The following is an 18445-nucleotide window of genomic DNA, read 5'->3' as shown; positions in this document are numbered from 1 at the left end:
AGCAGGACTCACTTCTGATTTCCAAGATTTTTCCATCTGGAGGAAAAAAATGGAAAAAAGGGGCCATGGTTTTGTGAGATGCTGTCCAATTTTGAAGTTGTATCTGGATTCCATCCTTCCAACAAGGGGCTTGCAGTAGTGGAAATGTGTCATTACCTCTTCAACACTGGGAGAGGGCTAATGGACTCTTCCCTGAACATAAAGCCTCAGTCTGACTCATGCTTCCCACCCCCCCTCCGCACTGCTTTTTTAAAAAACAGGGGAGATTCTAATCTTGGAGCTTCTCTGATCTTATTTGTCCTTCAGGTGTATTTGCTCTGACAGTGGTTTCCATTGCCTCAGGGTGGAGTGGGGGGAGTCTTCCTCAATTCCTGCTACCCAGGCCTTGGGACTGAAGGTGGAACCTTCTGCATGCAAAGCAAGAGTTTTGTCATTGGACTGTGAACCAATCTGATGAGGTGGTTCAGTCCATAAGTGAAGGTCACTCCTTGTGTTTCATGTCTTGTTCTCTAACCCAGGTGTCTGCTGTGGAGACTAGCAGATCAAACTAACTCCTCCTTTCTCTCTCTCTGCTGGAGCGTAGTATGGAATCGTTCTGGATGCTGGATCCTCCCACACTGCCATGTTTGTGTATAAATGGCCAGCAGACAAGGAGAACGATACGGGGATTGTCAGTCAGCACAGCATGTGTGATGTGAAAGGTAAGAGAGATTTAGTTGCTTCTTGGCATTAAGAACATAAGAAAAGCCAATGTTGGATCAGGCCAATGGCCCATCTAGTCCAACTCTCTGTCACACAGTGGCCAAAAATACCAGGTGCCATCAGGAGGTCCAGCAGTGGGGCTAGGACACTAGAAGCCCTCCCACTGTTGCCCCCTCTTTGGGTGAAGAAGTACTTCCTTTTATCTGTTCTAACCCGACTGCTCAGCAATTTCATGAGTTCATTTCATCAGAGGGAGCTGAGATGGAAATCTAACAGGGACTGAATGCTACCAGTCCTTTCCCATTTTGCTGAAGCTCTGATAAACTGGAGGGCTGGACCTGCAGGCCATAGCTCATCTTAAAAACACATTTGGTGGCAAACACATTCCGTGTAAGCGGAGGCAACAGCCCTGGATCTCAGATCTCTAACAAGCTGTGGTGGCTGGTGGGTTAAGGAACAAAGGAAATGGTTAAGAGCTGCCAGAAGGGTTGCAAATGGAACGGAAGCCATGAGGGACCTGCGATCTGAGCCAGAGAGCTGCTCTGGTTTAGCAAAGAGCTGATCCCTTTCTCAGCCACGTTTCGTCTGAGGCCCTGCTTTGGGTGCCTCACTGGCAGAAGTGAGAAGGGCCTTTCTTGTGGTGGGTCCCTGTCTTTGGAATTGCCCCCCCCCAATGGCATGCAGCTAGCACCTACTGTGTCGTTTTTGTTTCAGGCGCTAGTTGAAGACCTTTCTGTTTCCTCAGGCCTTTGGGTAGCTCACATGCATGTGGAACTTTGATTTTTATTTTATTTTTTGGAGAGGTGATGTTTTTGTGCCCGTTTTTCAGCTGTTGCTGGCTCTTGTTTTAGTACCAGTATTGTGGATTCCTGTTTCTGACAAGCATTAATTAAGCATTTGCATTCCATATGGCATCTCTGTAGGTGGGCATTTTGGGTTCAGAAGCCTGATAGCTTCATGTTTGGTCTGTTTCTCATGGTACACAAAGAAACACCAATGGAGCATAATTGAGTTATGGGGCTGGTTGGTTCAGTAACATGCTCTAGAAGGGGCAAACTGGCGGCACCTGCGGTGGCAGCATGAGGGTACCTGGCTCAGGGATGTGCCCTGCCACACCTCCCACAAAACAAAGGGGGTTGTCGGTCCCCACCCCATCTTCCTTTGTTCCTTTCCCTTTTCCCATGGCGTCTTAGACAAAGAACTTATCGGGGCAGTGCCAACTTAAAAGAGAATCCTCTGTAGCCTGGAGCTGGCATAGGCTGGGCAGCAGGGCACAAAAGGCCCAGATAATGATTTGAAAAACACAACAGAATAGGAAGAGGGGAGAGGTAGGGGAGTATCAGCCATGCACCCTGGGTTGGCACACTGCCCTTCCTAAGCCAAAGGCTGGCACCGAGATCTGAAAAGGGATTCCCCAGGGCCTGTCTCGGCAGTACTTGGGGGGCAATTTAATTCTGACTCAGTTACAGCCTTTGTGAAGCCGGGGCTTCATTAACAGCAGCTTTGGGCTCCCACTTCCTGGAAAGGCCCGGGGCAGGCTAGAGATGGGAGAAAGCCACACAGCAAGAACTGAACACACAGATGGGTGGGGAACACAGCTGGCAGTGGGGCTTTGGCTTGGTCCTGGCATGCCAGCGATACTTCAGAGGCACGAAGTATGGGGGAGGGGTATGGAGGTTTACTTGCTCATTAGGCTGGCATGCCACCTTCCTCCAGGGAACACCCCATACTGTACTTGGTTCTCTCCTCTACCATTTTGTCCTTGCCAAAGCCCTGATGGCTCGGTTAGGTTGTGAGAGAATGACTGCCCATTTCTCCCTGGTTCTCTTTTGGCAGCCTAACCACTAGGCAATATGTGTCCTCTTGTGTCTGATTGTGGCCCCTTCACACATACAAAACACCACTTAGGTTTGTGCAGTCATCAAGTGAAGAATAAACATATATGGACTGTGTTGGCCAGACAGACTAGAAGGCATTGCTTTTGCGTGAGCTCTGTTTCCCTGGCCACTGCTGCAGAACCAGAGAATCCCAGTTTGTGGCTTGGGTCCGCTAATACATCCACCTTCCTCTTCCCTGTTCAAGAATGAACCTCCCCTTGTCTCCTTGAATCTGCAGGAGGTGGAATCTCCAGCTACGCCACAGACCCTCCAGCTGCTGGGAGGAGCTTGGTAGCCTGTCTTGACCGGGCGATGAAGGATGTCCCAAAGGAGAGGCACGCTGTCACCCCACTCTATCTCGGGGCCACGGCAGGCATGCGGCTGCTGAAGTGAGAACGCACAGACTGACTTGGTACCTTTTGGACATGTGCAAAGGTTCCCCATGGTTAAACATGGTACCTTCTTTTAATATTGAGACCTTGTTCTCGTGAACTAAGAGCAGCACCCTTGGTCGGTCTGTCCTGCCCCCTTCAAGAGGTCCAAAACTGCTCAATTGATTTAAGGATACAAGAAGATCCACCATGGGATCGGACCAAAGATCCATCTAGGCCGGTGTTGTGCTCCCCACAGTGGCCAACCAGATGCTTCCATTAAGCCCATAAGCAGGATGGCCCTCCCCCTTTTGTTCGTTCCAGCACCTGGTATTCAAGGGAATACAATCCCTGGTTCCATTAACCAATATAGAAGAAGAGGCTGGATTTATACCCCGCCCTTCACTACCCGAAGGAGTCTCAGAGCGGCTTACAAACTCCTTTCCCTTCCCCTCCCCACAAGGTCCACCTAATCTAGCATCAGTTTGGTGTAGTGATTAAGTACGCGGACTCTAATCTGGGAGAACAGGGTTTGATTCCCCACTCCTCCACTTGCACCTGGCTGGATGACCTTGGGCAAGACATAGTCTGGCACAGTTGTTCTTGAAAAAGAGCAGTTTCTGTCAGAGCTCTCTCGGCCTACCTCACAGGGTGTCTGTGGTGGGGAGGGGAAGGGAAAGGAGTTTGTAAGCCGCTCTGAGACTCCTTTGGGTAGTGAAGGTAAAGGTAAAGGTTCCCTTTGAAAGCCAGTCGAATCCGACTCTAGGGTTGCGGTGCTCATCTCCGTTTCAAAGCCGAAGAGCCAGCGCTGTCCGAAGACGTTTCCGTGGTCATGTGGCCGGCATGACTAAACACCAAGGCGCACGGAACGCTGTTACCTTCCCACCGAAGTGGTACCTATTTATCTACTTGCAATTTCTTGCTTTCGAACTGCTAGGTTGGCAGGAGCTGGAACTAGAGACGGGAGCTCACTCCGTCATGCGGCACACTCGGGTCTCGAACTACTGACCTTCCACAGCCTGCAGTTCAGCGTCTTAACCACTTGAGCCACCGCAGCTCCACCGGTAGTGGGTAGTGAAGGGCAGGGTATAAATCCTTCTTCTTCTTTCTCCTCCTCCTCCTGTTTTCCACAGTAGCCAATCAGGTACTCCTGGAAAGCCTAAAAGCAAAACAAAAGGGCAACCATCACCCCCCTTGCAGCTGACCCCTGGCTACTGTTGTTCAGAGGGAGAGCTGATCTCTGAATTCAGAGGCTGCATTTAGCCTTCTCAGCCACTAGTCACTGATGGACTTATCCTCCACGGATTTCTGTATTCCCCTTTTAATGACATCTGGCCTAGTGGCCCTCATTGTTCTTCCTCCTCTTCCTCTTCCTCCTCCTGTTTTCCACAGTAGGCAACCAGGTACTCCTGGAAAGCCTAAAATCAAGGCCAAAGGGCAACCATCACCCCCCTTGCTGCTGACCCCTGACTACTGTTGTTCAGAGGGAGAGCCGATCTCTGAATTCAGAGGCTGCATCTAGCCTTCTCGGCTACTAGTCACTGATGGACTTATCATCCACGGATTTCTGTATTCCCCTTTTAATGACACCTGACCTAGTGGCCCTCATTGCACCCTGTGGCAGCAAGTTCTACAAGTTAATCCTCTCTTCCATCAAGCAGTTCTTCCTTTCGTCTGCCTTAATATATTACCCGTCAACTGCACTGGGTGTCCTAGTATTAAGAGACAGGGAGGAAAAGTTCTTTCTGTCCACACCTTTTGTAATTTTGTAAGCTGGCATCATTTCTCCTCTCCCCTCCCTACCCCTTCACGGCGGTAAGGAGGACGTACTTGTGTGTGCATTCATGTTAAATTTCTTTGAGTGCATTCTTGCAATACCTGTTTAAGGTTATGTAACAGGCATCAGCAACCTCTAAACATCTGGTTGCATCTGCCAGTTTGGCATACAGTTCTGCCCCACTCAGTAGGGTGTGAAGCGCCCTTCTTGACTGAGGCTCAGATTTCTGGGGCTGCTCTAGTGCTGGTTGCTATGTTCTTCCTAATGGCTGTATCTGAAAGGAGTGTTTGCACATTTCTGTTTGCCTCAATCCTTTCAGCAGCAAGAGATGACTTTGCATGTGTGTAATGCCCACTGCAGATCACAACACTGCAAATGGGGCTGTTCTGGTGCAGCTCCTGTTCTTTATGAAAAGGGCTTGCACAGGATAATTGTCTGGTGGATTGTGCCCACACCAAGTCAAGTCTATCTTTCTGCCTCTTTACCACCCTACTTTCCAGTAGGGTTCAACTCCTATTTTTCTAGTGCTGAGATATTTGGATAATGTAGGTGAACCTGAAAACAGGCGAGGCCCCAACCTTGATTGTTTGTGTGTAAATGCTGCCACAGCCAACATATGGCGACCCCAGCAAGGTTCTTTCAAGGCAAATGAGGAGCAGAGGTGGTTTGCCATTGCCTTCCTCTGCAGAGCCTTCCTTGGTGGTCACCGTTCCAAGTACCAACCCTGCTTAACTTCTGAGATCTGATGAGATCTAGACCATGCTCATTTTCACTTTCCTACAGCCTCACTGACCCCCAGGCTTCAGACAACGTCCTTGCAGCAGTGGCGTCTGCCCTTAAGGCTTACCCCTTTGACTTCCGAGGAGCGAGAATACTATCCGGAGAGGACGAGGGTGTGTTTGGCTGGGTCACAACTAACTATCTTTTGGAGAACTTCATTAAGGTAAAGTGTTGTTTATGTTGGCTACTTCTGGGGTTGCAAAAAGGCTGAGAGGCTAACTAATATGGGTTCTTTTTGGTGGGAATGAACAGACCTGTCACACTTGGCTATTTATTGTATGTGGTTAGGGGTGATAACAATTTCCACCATGAGCCTAAGAGACATTTCTAAGAAATGTGTTTATGCAAAGGAGCTTGAAAACAAAGTCACAGCTTCTAAACATTCATAAAGGTGAAATTAGGCACCAAAGCCTGTTTTGTGTATGGATTCAGCCTTGTTGCTATTTCAGTCTGCTCAGCTGGGGTCAGTAGGTTCCTCCATCTGTCTGTGGAAGTTTTCCCTGTGTTTGCATCAGGCACTGCAGGTTTTGTCGAATCCAGCGACACGTGCCTGTAAATCTGTGTGGATTACATCTTGGGTGGGCAGGACTGGCTGTTTTTTTTTCCCTACACAGTTCCCAAGGACATATCCTACCCCCATTTCAATAGGACATGGAGGGGTTTTTTGCAATGGTTTTCTACCCCCATTTCAATAGGACATGGAGGGTTTTTTTGCAATGGTTTTATCTCCCTGTTTTTCTGCCCCCCACCCCGGCAATCATGAATTTGATCTGGTGAGCAGCCAGCTGGGTGGGGCATAACCTGCTCCAAAAGAAACCCATCCTCATGCTCTCCTGTAGCCTAGTGCCAAACTTTCCAAGCATCCAGTGGAGATTTCAGAGGGTGTTGGAGAGTGCAAAGGGTAACTTGAATGCCAAGGTGCTGACTCATTGCTGATAAAGCCCCTGGCTTGCAGAGGCCATTCCAGAATCTCTCAGACACTAAAGCCTTAGCCTTGTGCTTTGGGATGGCTCTTTGTCTGAGGTGGGAAGGATGGATGCAAATTGAAGATTAGGGATGGGCATGAACTGGTTCATAAATGAAAGTTCATCACGAGTTTTGGGCAGTTTCGCAAAGCGATGTTTACAAAGTGAAGAACAGCCATGAACTTCCATGAATTTTGATCCAGTTTATGGTGGTTTGTGAAGAGCAGAAAGCAGGGGATTAAATGGCCCTGAGCCATTTAACACCTGCTTTTCGCTCCTCATGAAAAACAGCTGTTTGGTTTAAATGGCTTGGAACCATTTAAACCCCTGCTTTCTGCTTCCCGCCAAAAGTGGCAGGGAGCAGAAAGCAGAACCTAAGAAAAGTGGTGGGGAGCAGAAAGCAGTGGTTTAAACTTTAAATGGCTCATGAATGATCTGAAATGGTTCGGTTTACAAACCAGCGTATCAGTTCATGTTTTGGTTCATGGTTCACTCATGATCCACGAACTGAACCAAACTGTAGAAATGTGGCTTGTGCCGATTCCTCTGCTGAAAATGTACAAAAAAATAAAAATAAAGCAAGAAATGTGGCAGAGACTTAATAGCAGGGTTACCTTCCTCCTTGGTTTCAGTAGCCAGAGGTGGAACGATGCAGCTAGTCTTGAGAGATCTGGGTCCCAATCCTTATCTAGGGCTATTTAACAGTATTTAATGCTGTTACAAAACTGAAATAATTAGGTTAAAACTGTGAGCATTCAGGAAATGCCTTTTATATATACAGAGTAGGATGATTCCAATTTTGCAAACAGCAGTGAGCATAAGAGATAGTGGGGTTTGAACTGGTGTCTTGCAGGTGCATGTTACATGCTATCCATTTGGCCATATTGGCTGTCTTAAACTGCACATTGTGGCCACAGCCCATGGACATGCTGAATAAGGTACTGGGCACATGGCTTTAGCTTTCTTTTTAAGCCATCACTTAGAAAGACTTGAGGGAGACACTGTAATTTAATACCTTCTTAAGAAACCTTTTCCTTAAGAGAAACCCTTACCACGCAAATAAAAAAATATGTTAGCAGGGTAGTTGGGCAATCCCTTTTTCTAAATCACAGCTGCCGAGATAACATAAGAACCCAAGAAAAGCCTTGCTGGATCAGGCCAGTGGTCCATCTAGCCCAGCATCCTATTTCATACAGTGAACAGTGGGTTGCCCCAGAGAAAAACAAGCAGGGCATAGAGGCTGAGGCCTTCCCTGATGTTACTTTCTAGCACTGGGTTAAAGAAGCATGCTGCATCCAACTATGGAGATGCTCTTTAGTCATCATGGCTAGAAGCCATTGATGGACATCCCCCATCCATGAATCTGTCCCATCCCCCTTTAAAGCCACCTGTGCTTACAACTATTTAATTACTTGTTGAGAACCTGAGTACTTCCTTTAAAGATAAACTGAGTCCAGAGCTGCCAGTTCAAATCTGTACTTTTCAGATCTAAACAAACATGAAACAGGAGTTCTGAACTGGGTCTCTTGACTCTTTAAGACGGTTTTAAAATAGCAGCAAAGAGCTTTCATTCTCATTTTAGTATCTTCTAAGTGAGGAAGGGATATTTTAACAATTTTCCTGATCTACCAGTAAGTCTCTTCCTGTTATGAGCCTACACTGGGGGAAAAACAAGAATGGCTATCCCCCGCCTTCATAATACTGCTTCTTTGATCAGATGGACAGCCCCCCTGTGGTGGCTTTACTTCCCCCCCCCAGTTCAGTATCCCCAATCACAGATATGCTATTTCTGCTTTTGCCATAATAAAGTGCAGTTCTTGCTGACTGTTACTGACCTGTGCATCTGTACCCCATTTCCTGCCTTCCCTCAGTATGGCTGGATTGGGCAGTGGGTCCATCCGAAGAAAAAAACATTGGGAGCCATGGACCTTGGGGGAGCCTCCACCCAAATCACCTTTGAAACGCAGGAGAAGATTGAGGCCCCCCTCAATGCAATGACCCTGCAGCTGTATGGGCAGACGTACAAAGTCTACACGCACAGTTTTCTCTGCTATGGCAGGGATCAGGTCCTCAAGAGACTTCTGTCCAAGGTGCTGAAGGTAAGGAGAGATGGCTACCAGCCAGAAATTAAATTGGCATTTATCGGGGTGGGTGGGAAGATATGAAATTTAAGCTGTTCTAAAGAGGGTCAGACCATTTGTCCGTCTACCCTACCACCTCCTTTGACTGACAGTGGCTGTTCAGTGTCTCAGATAGAGAAAGGTCTTTCCCGTCATCCGTGATCCTTTTAACAGGAGTATGCCGGCAATTGACTCTATATGCCAAGAATGTGCTCTGTGGTTCTTCTCCAACTACATATATCCATTTTGTTTTTATGAATTGCATATATGAAGCTTCCTTAGTCAGATCACTAATATCTCTCTAGGGCAATATATTCTACTCCAGGGGTGCTGAACTCCATTTGTTACAAGGGTTGGATCTGACATAAATGTCACTTTGTCGGGCCAGGCCGTGTGTGCTGTAAAATGTAATTCTGTAACAAAAGGGATCACAGTGAACAAGAAGTCCAAAAGTACAAAAAAACACCTTGTGTAACAATATAGCAAATAATATAATAATAACAATGACACTCTGTATTCAATATATTCAATAAATTCAGTAAATCAATAGCCACGGCACAATGAGCACATATATATGAGCACAACGAGCACAATATATATGTGCTCATTGTGCCGTGGCTATTGATTTACTGAATTTATTCTATAATATATTGAATACAAAGAGTGTCATTGTTCTTATTATATCATTATTATATAGTATATTATATATTATATACACCAACTGGTGTTAATTCTCACTAGCAAAGTCTTTTAAATTTTTCTTCTGTTGTCAGAATGAAGCAGTTCATTTTGCCAAGCTGAAAAGAAATGAGGCAGCTGTTTAGCCTGCTTGGAGGCTTCTCTCCCGCTTTGTATAGTGTTTGTAGGCTTTGTTTCCAGTCTGTTTGCAGTCCTGGGGAACGTTCAACTGAAACCACTTACCTATAGTCCAGAGGAGTGCATTGACTGCTTCATTCTGCCCAATCCCCCTTTTAAAAATGTGTTAGCCGGGTACTTGAATACTAAGAGTGTATATTATTTACTATATTGTTACACATGGTGTTTTTTGTACCATAAAATGTAATGCCAGGTACCAGAGGTATACATTTTATAAAGGGCACAGGTAAACCCAACTAATAATATTATTTTTTTTATTCAAAATACAAATAAAAGCAATTGATTCCTAGCAGTGAAAGCAATCGATTTACTGGGGAACCCACAAAAGGCCCAATAAGTGTGTTTAATCATATGCAAAACTGGTTTATTTCCCCAAGGGATACCCTAGCCATTTCCTTTCCATTTCTTGACAACTTTGACCACACACACACCTCACCAGGTTTGCCTGCTTGCCCACTCAACTCCCCCCCCCCAAGCAACTTCCTGCCTTTCCTCCCTTTCCCCAGTTGCTTGCGGGTCAGGTAAGAGTGCTGGACGGGCTGGTTCCTGCCCACGGACCATATGTTTGACACCCCTGGTCTATATTCTGACTGGCAGCAGTAGTTTAAGTTCCCAAGTTTTCCCAACACTTAATATCCTTTTAGAAGGCGATGCCAGAGATTGAACCTGGGACCTTCTGCATGCAAAGCAGCAGCCGCGTCTCTGAGCCAAGGCCTTCCTTTTAGTGAAGTGTATTGCAGACATTGTTGTGGAAGACAGATTTCCCCTTCTCTGTCATATGCCAGGAGGGAGCGCATCTCCTAAAGACGATGCTTGCCATCTGTCATTTTTTAAATAATTGGCTGTTTTAAAAATAACGTTTTTTAAAAATCTTTTCCTTGATCGATCAGGTACGTCTTTTAATCCATCAAAATGTTTGTTTTTAACCAGTTACCTATTGCAACCCTAATTATTATTTCCACTCGCACAAGGCTGAAGGGTATACCCTGAAAGTCGAGAACCCTTGCTGGCCCAGAGATTACAAGAAGAATTTCACGATAGAGACCGTCTATGACTCCCCGTGCACTTCTGCCGAAAGGCCCATCAACTACTTCCCCACGGCCAATGTGAACATGAGGGGCTCTGGAGACCCAGCCCTGTGCCGCCAGCGCGTGAAGAGTCTCTTCCAGTTCACAGGCTGTACCTACACACGCTGCTCCTTTGACGGCATCTTCCAGCCCAGCGTCATGGGAAACTTCATTGTGAGTAGCTCAGAAGACCTGGACCTGCGACTTAATGCTGGATGGAGGCCACAGGGCTTTTCTTGACCCAAGGCTCAGACCCTGGACTGTTTTTATTTACCCCAATTTTCGCCCTCAGTGGGGACCCAAAGGGGCTTGCAGTATCATGTCATTCTCCCCGCCTTCCCAGTTCATCCGCAAAATAACAACCACCCTGTGAGGTATGTGAGGCTGGCAGAGGGTGACTGGCCTTCTTCTCACACAGAGGCCGAGGTACTGACAAGGAGGATTTTGTGGAGGGGAAAGGTCTGTTCTCAAGTGCTGGGATTAAGAAAGCAACTGCCCCCCCTTGTGGAGAGTTTTCCTGACAGAGGTCCACTTTCAGAACACACTGGCCAGCTAGTCTGCTGTGCTCTGCAGGCTTTGCAGTGGCCTGTTCTGCTGCTGGCATCTGCCTGGATGATGCTGGTCGTGAATCCTGTGGCCCACTGGTGATCCCCTGTACAATTTCAGGAGGTCTCTGAGACACCGACTGAAGCACTGGAGGAAACGCTGAATGCGTCCCCTGGATTGCAGCGGCACAAAACCAGCAGTCACGAGACTCCTGATGGACAGGCAGGACAGAACGAGGGGCAAGGAGAGGACTCTTGACTGGCTTGGTGGGACAGCCCCGGCTTCCTTTCCTCAGCTCTTGAGTGCTGCTGACTAATATTTGTTAGACTTATGAACCACTTTTTGACCATCTAGTCCTCCAAAGCAGTTTACAGCCTCTTAAAATGCAGTTTTGACTTCCTTCTTACTCCTTCTGTAGGCCTCCCTGTAGGCAGCCTCACCCTTCCACCCAGCATGGACGCTGCCAGTCATAAGAACGTAAGTCCCTGCTGGATCAGACCAAAGTCTCATCCAGAGCTGCATCATGTCTTCCTCACAGTGGCCACCCCAGCTCCCTCTAGGATGCCACAAGCAAGGTCGAAGGCCCCAGCTGGGCAGTGTTGAGTGAACATCAGCCACCGGAAAATCTGACCCCAGACCAAGGCTTTGGTGTAGTTGGCTTGGCAGCTCGGCCTTCACCCTCTTCTTCGTATTTTTCCTATTCAACAGGCCTTCTCTGCCTTTTTCTACACTGTGGATTTCATCCAGTCCGCAATGAAGAGACGCGTCACCACCCCAGGTGAACTTGAAGAAGCTGTGGTTGAAATCTGTAACTCGTCTTGGTCTGAGGTGGGTCTCTTGTCACATGGTACAGCTGGGGTGGAAATTAAATGCTGCAGGAGTTGAAAATGGCAGGGAGGGGTTTTTTTATAAGTAGAAATGGAGACTTCAAAACTGGGAGGCTAATTCAGTGTCTTTGCCCACCCCCGTTTCTCTCCAATGGGAGTTAGATCACTGGCCCTGAGGTGGAGTTCTGGCATGGTGTAGTGATTACAGCATCAGATGAGGACCTGGGAGACCCCCGTTCTGCTATAAAAGCTCCCTGGGTGGCCTTGGGCCAGTCATACACTCTCGGCCGAACCTGCTTCAGAGTGTGGTGGGTGTGAGGATAAAGTGGAGGAGGGAAGGAAGATGCTGTAAGTCCCTTTGGGTCCCCCTTGGGGGGAAAGCAGGGTATAAATAAACAAATGAAATCCTGCCTCTTACCCATGATGCCCCGGAGGAAGTGGGATCTTTGATGCATCTGCCCATTTCTTCCAAGCAGTCTTTCCAGACCCCCCTGAGATTGATAACAGTGTCTTCTGTTTCCTCTTGTCATTTCTTTCTCCTTGTTGTTTGCCACTTTCCACAATTCCAGCTGCTTCAGAAAGCCCCCGACCAGGAGAAGAGATTGCCTGACTACTGCGCGACGGCCGTCTTTATCCAGATTCTGCTCACGGAAGGCTACCGGTTTGATGAGCGCACATTCCCCGACATTGCCTTCCAGAAGAAGGTAGGTACTTGGCAGAGGGGAACCTGTGTCTTGCTGCTGCTGTTTTTGAAGAGGTGGCCTGAGGCACAATCGAGGGAACAGGAAAGGAGGGGCTGGGGTAGCTTCAGAAAGGCTACGCAGGAGGAGGGCAGCGCATGTTAAGGATAGACCCAAGAGGAGATTGACAGGTAGATATGGGAGGGCAATGGAGACAGAAGATGGGAGGAAGCGTAAGAATCAATAAGTGTTGGAGTCTGGGAGCTGGATGACAGTCAAGGGTGGGAACTTTGCCTAAAAGACCTTTCTATATTCTGTGTGTACATTATTCTAATTAAGCACCCGATTTACTCCTCACCCCTGGAAACCTGCTTTTTAGCATAAACATTATAAGCATATTTTCCAAAGGGGGGGAAGTTGAGATTCACAGCTGAACTCAGCACCCAACCTCACATTCTAAGCTTTGCTTGCCTGGAATTCTGGCTTGTACGCAGCCCTGGCTAGAGGCTTGACTGAGAGAAATTGGGCGATTTTGCATTGGCTTTTCCCTCCGTTGCTATACCAAACCCACGCTGGAACAGAAATTCCCCTCTGCATTGCATGCTGCTGTCACTTTCTTTGATCATCGGGTTTTATGGGACCCTCTAGACTGCATGCTGCTTTCAGTTTCTTTGATCATCGGGTTTTATGGTATCTTCTGCATAGATTTATGGCCATTCGGGGGTGACTTTGCAGTCCGTATGGCGTAGCCCCAGGGTATTTGAATGTGGTTTTGAGCTGCACCTTTTCTGTTCCAAGGTGGGTTTGGTAAAACAACGGAGGGAGAAGCCAATGCAGAATCAGCCACTGAGAGGGATCTAATTGCTGACCAAGGTACTGGTATGAGTGCTTTCCACAGGCAGGCAACATACTGGCTGGCTGCATCTCTACTTTTGTGCCTAAGGTAGTAGCTAAGAAAGAGGGGAAGGATGAACCTCAATGTCTGCAGCTCCCATGAACTGTTTGTCTTGTTTGGATAGGCTGGAGACACATCTATCGGCTGGGCCCTGGGCTACATGCTCAACCTTACCAACATGATCCCAGCGGAAGAGACCAGCTACTGGAAGGGGACGGCATACCGCTCCTGGGTGGGCCTCATCCTCCTTTTTGTCGCCATCATCCTGGTCACGTTGGTGGCCATGTTCTGCCTGCTGCGACCCTCCAAGGGGCGTGGAACAATGTAGGACCAGCTACTGAATAGATGGGAATCCAGGCTGGTGGGGCAGCACAAGGATGGAGGGAGGTTCCACCCCTGATATCCTGCCGTCTCCAGTCAAGCAGACCACGTTGTCCGTTTCAGGAGCTCAGCCTCTCGCTGGGGCTGGTTGGCATCAATTCCAAAGTGAAGATCATGAGGAAGGGGTGGCAGAAAAAACAGGCACTGCCTAAAAGAACAGGTCTCCATGGGGCTTGAAGATGTTCTCTTTCAGATCCTGGAGCACAACATCTGGAGAAGTTGCACCTTCCACCTTCTGCCTTTATGCAGTGCTGTGGAGATCACAACTTCAGAAGCAAGGATGTTCCTTTAAAAAAAAAAAGAACTCCACAGGAAGGGCTTTTTCAGACCATCACCCCCTCTGGTCTGCTTGTATCTGTTACTTATTTTGGGACTCAGGGATATAGAGTTGGATTGATATTCTCCATGGACCTGTCACAAACATTTTTTCTCTCTCTGCAAGGCTTTAGTCTCCATGAAGGAGTTGTGTGTGTGTTTGTGTGTGGGGAATATTGCTGTTGTTCTCTCGATTGTGAGCACTGGAAATGGGGGCAACAAAATCCACAGGGTATGGCTGTGTGGCAGCTGCTGACAGCCTTCGTCTAAACAACAGAGGTGCCTTTTTAATGTTTTTGGTTTATGAAGAAAGCATCATCGTGACCACTATCGGGGCTGAGCTGCAGCCGTTTTGGATTTGAGGCAGCAAAGGGGGAAGTGACTGCCGTCTCTTAGGGTGCCCAACCCAGATACCACTGCCCCATGGAAATGACTTCCTTTATTTTGTTGTTCTTTAGAAAAAACCAAAAAAACCTTGTCTTTGTGGATCTTACAAGCCTGTCCTCTCAACTTAGGCTCTCAACTTAGTCCTCTCAACTTAGCTGAAGGAGAGACAAATTGAGAATGGGCTTTATTGCCCTTCCTCCTTAGATCTGTCCCATTTGTACTCTGATGTGAGCATGCCTGTCACCTGCTGGACCCAGAGACCTGGGGATGTGGGATCTGCCAGCTAGGGCAAAGGACAGGGTTGGATGTCCATCCCTGGCAGCCTGGGAAGGTAGTCCATGACCTTGGTAACTCCTTCATCCTCCTTTGATTCTTGTTCTGCCTGTGGAGGCAGAGATCTCCAGAATTTTCCCTCTCTCATGGATTGCCTCTGGCTACCTGGCGACTAGCCACCATCTTTTGCCTTTTATTCCAGGGTTCAGGCAGTTCACAGCCTCCCTCTGCCCAGTCCTGACTGGGGCTGTTTCCTCCTCTTCAACTGGAGTGGCTGTTCCTGCTGGGAGAACAGCATGTCTTTGTTGCTGCTCTCTACAGGAAACTGTTTAAGATCTTGTTTTGCCTCCTGAGTTTTTTACACTTGACCCTTTGCATGGAGTCCCCCCCCCTTCCACACTGGGGGGGGGGAGTGGAGGACCAGAAGTTACATTATGTTGGCTGGTGTTTCTGTGGTAACAATGCCATAGCAACGGGTGCTGCTGTGGGTTGCCCTGGACACCAGCATCTTTGCAGTGGTTGCCCTCCATCCCTCTGGGTTGGTCCCTTCTGGAATCCCTCCCAACATCTGCTGAGCTACAGCAGTTGACACCCCTTTCTAGGGCATGGATCCCATTGAACTTGGAGGGCCTTGCTTCTGAGTAAGCACGCAGGCTTTTCAGCATCAGGGTGTCGGTTTCCATCCTGCTGGTCTGCGTCTGCCTTTTTGGCAAGCAAGCAATGGCATTGTGCCATCTCCTTGGGAGATTTTTTTCAGAGCTAGATTTTTATGGGAGAATCCGGTTTCTTTGCTGTAGAAAGAATACAAAAGCCCTTTCTGTTGTGTTTCCTGTACTTTTTTGGGGGGGTAGTTTTCCTTAAGACGGCCAACTGATTGTACGTGCCAAAAAAGAGTGGAAATATTCCTTTTGATCCAGTTTTGGATCTTAATCTGTCTCCCATGTTACTGAATGTCCTTATCCATGTACAGTTCAGGAAGAAGGCAATAGCTGCCAAACAATGGTGGGTTGCGTAAGAGTGAAGCCATGCACCTGGTAGGAGGTGGATCACCTCGTTGCCACATTGCCAGCTTGGACCTTTACAGTGTCACACCAACATCCCATTCAAATGTTGTTCTTCAAATTAAATGCCAGTTCAGAGGTGCTCCGCTTTGAAAATGATAGCACAGGGACAGACTCTAAATCCTCCACCAGAGAAATAAACTGTCATCCTGTCTCTCCAGCTGTACTTGGAGGAGGGGATGGGGGGAGTCCCCAGACACTGAATTATCTTTACCCTCATCAGACTACAATTTAATCATTCTGTGGGGGAAGCCATGATGCAGTGGAATGAAACTGTTGTCAGGATAGATATGCCCGCTCATATTCTAGATGGCACCAATGGAAAATGTATTTAAATATGCAAATGAGGGCAGGAGAGAAATCTCTTAAGCATTCTGTGCAGGATTGATAGGTACAGAAGACAGGAGATTTTTTAAGGCAGCAAGACTGAATGCAAGGTGCAAAAGAGAGGGGCATGACATTCCAAGCTTGGTGCAACCCCACCCCCACCCCACACTAGCTTTTGTTCCAGTTTTTGCATAAGGTCTTCCCCTGCAAAATCTCTGTCCTCACAGTTTGCAGTAGCTTATTCTTCTGCTAGCATTTTGGGTTTTTGTTTCAATGCTAACTAACCTCCACTGTGCTCAGAGATGTTATATGACTGTACCAAAAGGAAGACATGGTGTGCAAACTATTGCCTGTAAGAAAAAAAAGAAAAAGACAAGTTGCTTAAAAAATAATAATAATAAAAATCTCACAGATTATCAACATTCTGCATGATTTTCCCCCCTGAAGGGTTATTTGATTGGTTGTGTTGTGATGACTTCACTGCAAGGCCTGGTGGGGCTATAAATGGGGCAGCCTCGCAAGATGCTGGCATTTGCTGACAACTCCCGATGGATTACTGATAAATTTTGTATTTTGTAAAACTTCCTTTACAGTAAGTAAAATAAAATTGATTGTTATTGCAAAATGTTATTTATGCAAACATTATGCACCTGCAGGCTGCAAGCAGGGGTGTGCAAAAAAATAAATAAATTCTGCCTGATACGGAATTGGGCAGAATCAATTTCTGCAGGCATAAAGACTCCTGCATGTCAATTTCGGCAGTACTAGCGGGGCCAGCCGAATGTCAGTTTCAGCCCCATTATATCCTATGGGCCATTGAAGTAAATGGCAAAAATGTAGGGTATATTCTGGGGGCTGGAGGGGAGGGGGTTTGAGGGAGAGACTCCAAACTCGCAGGGTAGCTGCTGGAGCCTCTCCCCAAGATACCAACCAAGTTTGAAGAACATTGAACCAGGGGGTCCAATTCTACGGGCCCTCAAATAGGTTGCCCCTATCCTCTCCATTGTTCTCTATGGTGGGAATAAAAGTTACTTTTTCCCCACCATAGAGAACAATGGAGGGGATAGGAGTCACCTGTTTGGGGGCCCGTAGAATTGGACCCCCTGGTCCAATGTTCTTCAAACTTGATTGGTATCTTGGGGAGAGGCACCAGCAGCTACCCTGTGAGTTTGGAGCCTCTCCCTCAAACCTCCTCCCCTCCAGCCACCAGAATATACCCTATGTTTTCACCATTGACTTCAATGGGCCATAGGATATAATGGGCCCGAATTGCCGCCGAATTTCGGTAGCAATTCGGCGGCAAGCGGATTCAGATCAGAGAATCTGAATCGGCCTGCAGCAGCTCGAAAGGGGTCCGAAGGGGCCATATTCAGGGGTGCATCCCTGCCTGCAAGCAACACATAAAGATAAATTTTCTATTTTCCCTATATCATCCCAGCGAATAGCTGTTAGAGATATGTATTAGTTAATACAGCAGAGTTTGCCCAGTCATAGAAGTGTAATACTGCATGGATTAAATAAATTCCCAAGAAGTATATTGCAAAAGTAAAACTTCCAGTAGATTCAGTTCACATCTGTGTTGCAGTGGAAGAAGAAGAAGAGATTGGATTTATACCCCACCCTACCCGAAGGTGTCTCAGAGTGGCTTACAAACTCCTTTCCCTTCCCCTCCCCACAACAGACACCCTGTGAGGTAGGTGGGGCTGAGAGAGCTCTGACAGAAACTGCTCTTTTTCAAGAACAGCTGTGCCAGAACTATGGCTTGCCCAAGGTCATCCAGCCAGATGCAAGTGGAGGAGCGGGGAATCAAACCCAGTTCTCCCAGATTAGAGTCCGCGCACTTAACCACTACACCAAACACCAAAGGAGAGAAAGAATAATAATCTAAGGAATACTGTTCTCTTTCACAAATGGCCGGCTAATTTGTCATCATGCATGTGAAAGTAAGAGGACATTGCTTCTTCAGGAGAAGCCTGCAGATGTGTTTAACTCCATGAAGAGCCATGAGGAGTGCTGGAGAGAACAAAGTACACACACAGAGGAGAGGTCAGAGAGAAGCTCCCAGGTTAAGAACAAAGAGGGGCGTGCTATTAAGGAGATAAAACATATACACATCTGGAGCAATGTAGTGCCCCCAATGTCCAGGCATGCTGAGTTGTATTACTCCCAACAATAATCTCCAGGCTCCGGTCACATGGGCTGGAAAATGCGGGGGGGG

At 47.5% G+C, this 18445-nt stretch overlaps 1 protein-coding gene across 1 annotated transcript in view; it reads left to right on the top strand.

Moving 5' to 3' along the window:
* Positions 1 to 16771, top strand: part of ENTPD2 (ectonucleoside triphosphate diphosphohydrolase 2) — a 42950-nt gene extending 26179 nt beyond the window's left edge. Inside the window, exons 2-9 of the mRNA XM_015426506.1 lie at positions 584 to 701; positions 2818 to 2968; positions 5511 to 5670; positions 8344 to 8571; positions 10440 to 10709; positions 11790 to 11909; positions 12478 to 12612; positions 13608 to 16771. Coding sequence (XP_015281992.1) covers positions 584 to 701; positions 2818 to 2968; positions 5511 to 5670; positions 8344 to 8571; positions 10440 to 10709; positions 11790 to 11909; positions 12478 to 12612; positions 13608 to 13811 — 1386 coding nt within the window. The 3' untranslated portion in view covers positions 13812 to 16771. The remainder of the gene's footprint in view (positions 1 to 583; positions 702 to 2817; positions 2969 to 5510; positions 5671 to 8343; positions 8572 to 10439; positions 10710 to 11789; positions 11910 to 12477; positions 12613 to 13607) is intronic.
* The last annotated feature ends 1674 nt before the right edge of the window (positions 16772 to 18445 follow it).

The sequence above is a fragment of the Gekko japonicus genome, unplaced genomic scaffold (assembly GCF_001447785.1).
Source record: "Gekko japonicus isolate JY-2015 unplaced genomic scaffold, Gekko_japonicus_V1.1 scaffold1195, whole genome shotgun sequence".
Lineage (NCBI taxonomy): Eukaryota > Metazoa > Chordata > Lepidosauria > Squamata > Gekkonidae > Gekko > Gekko japonicus.
This window is presented reverse-complemented; position numbering and strand designations above follow the sequence as displayed.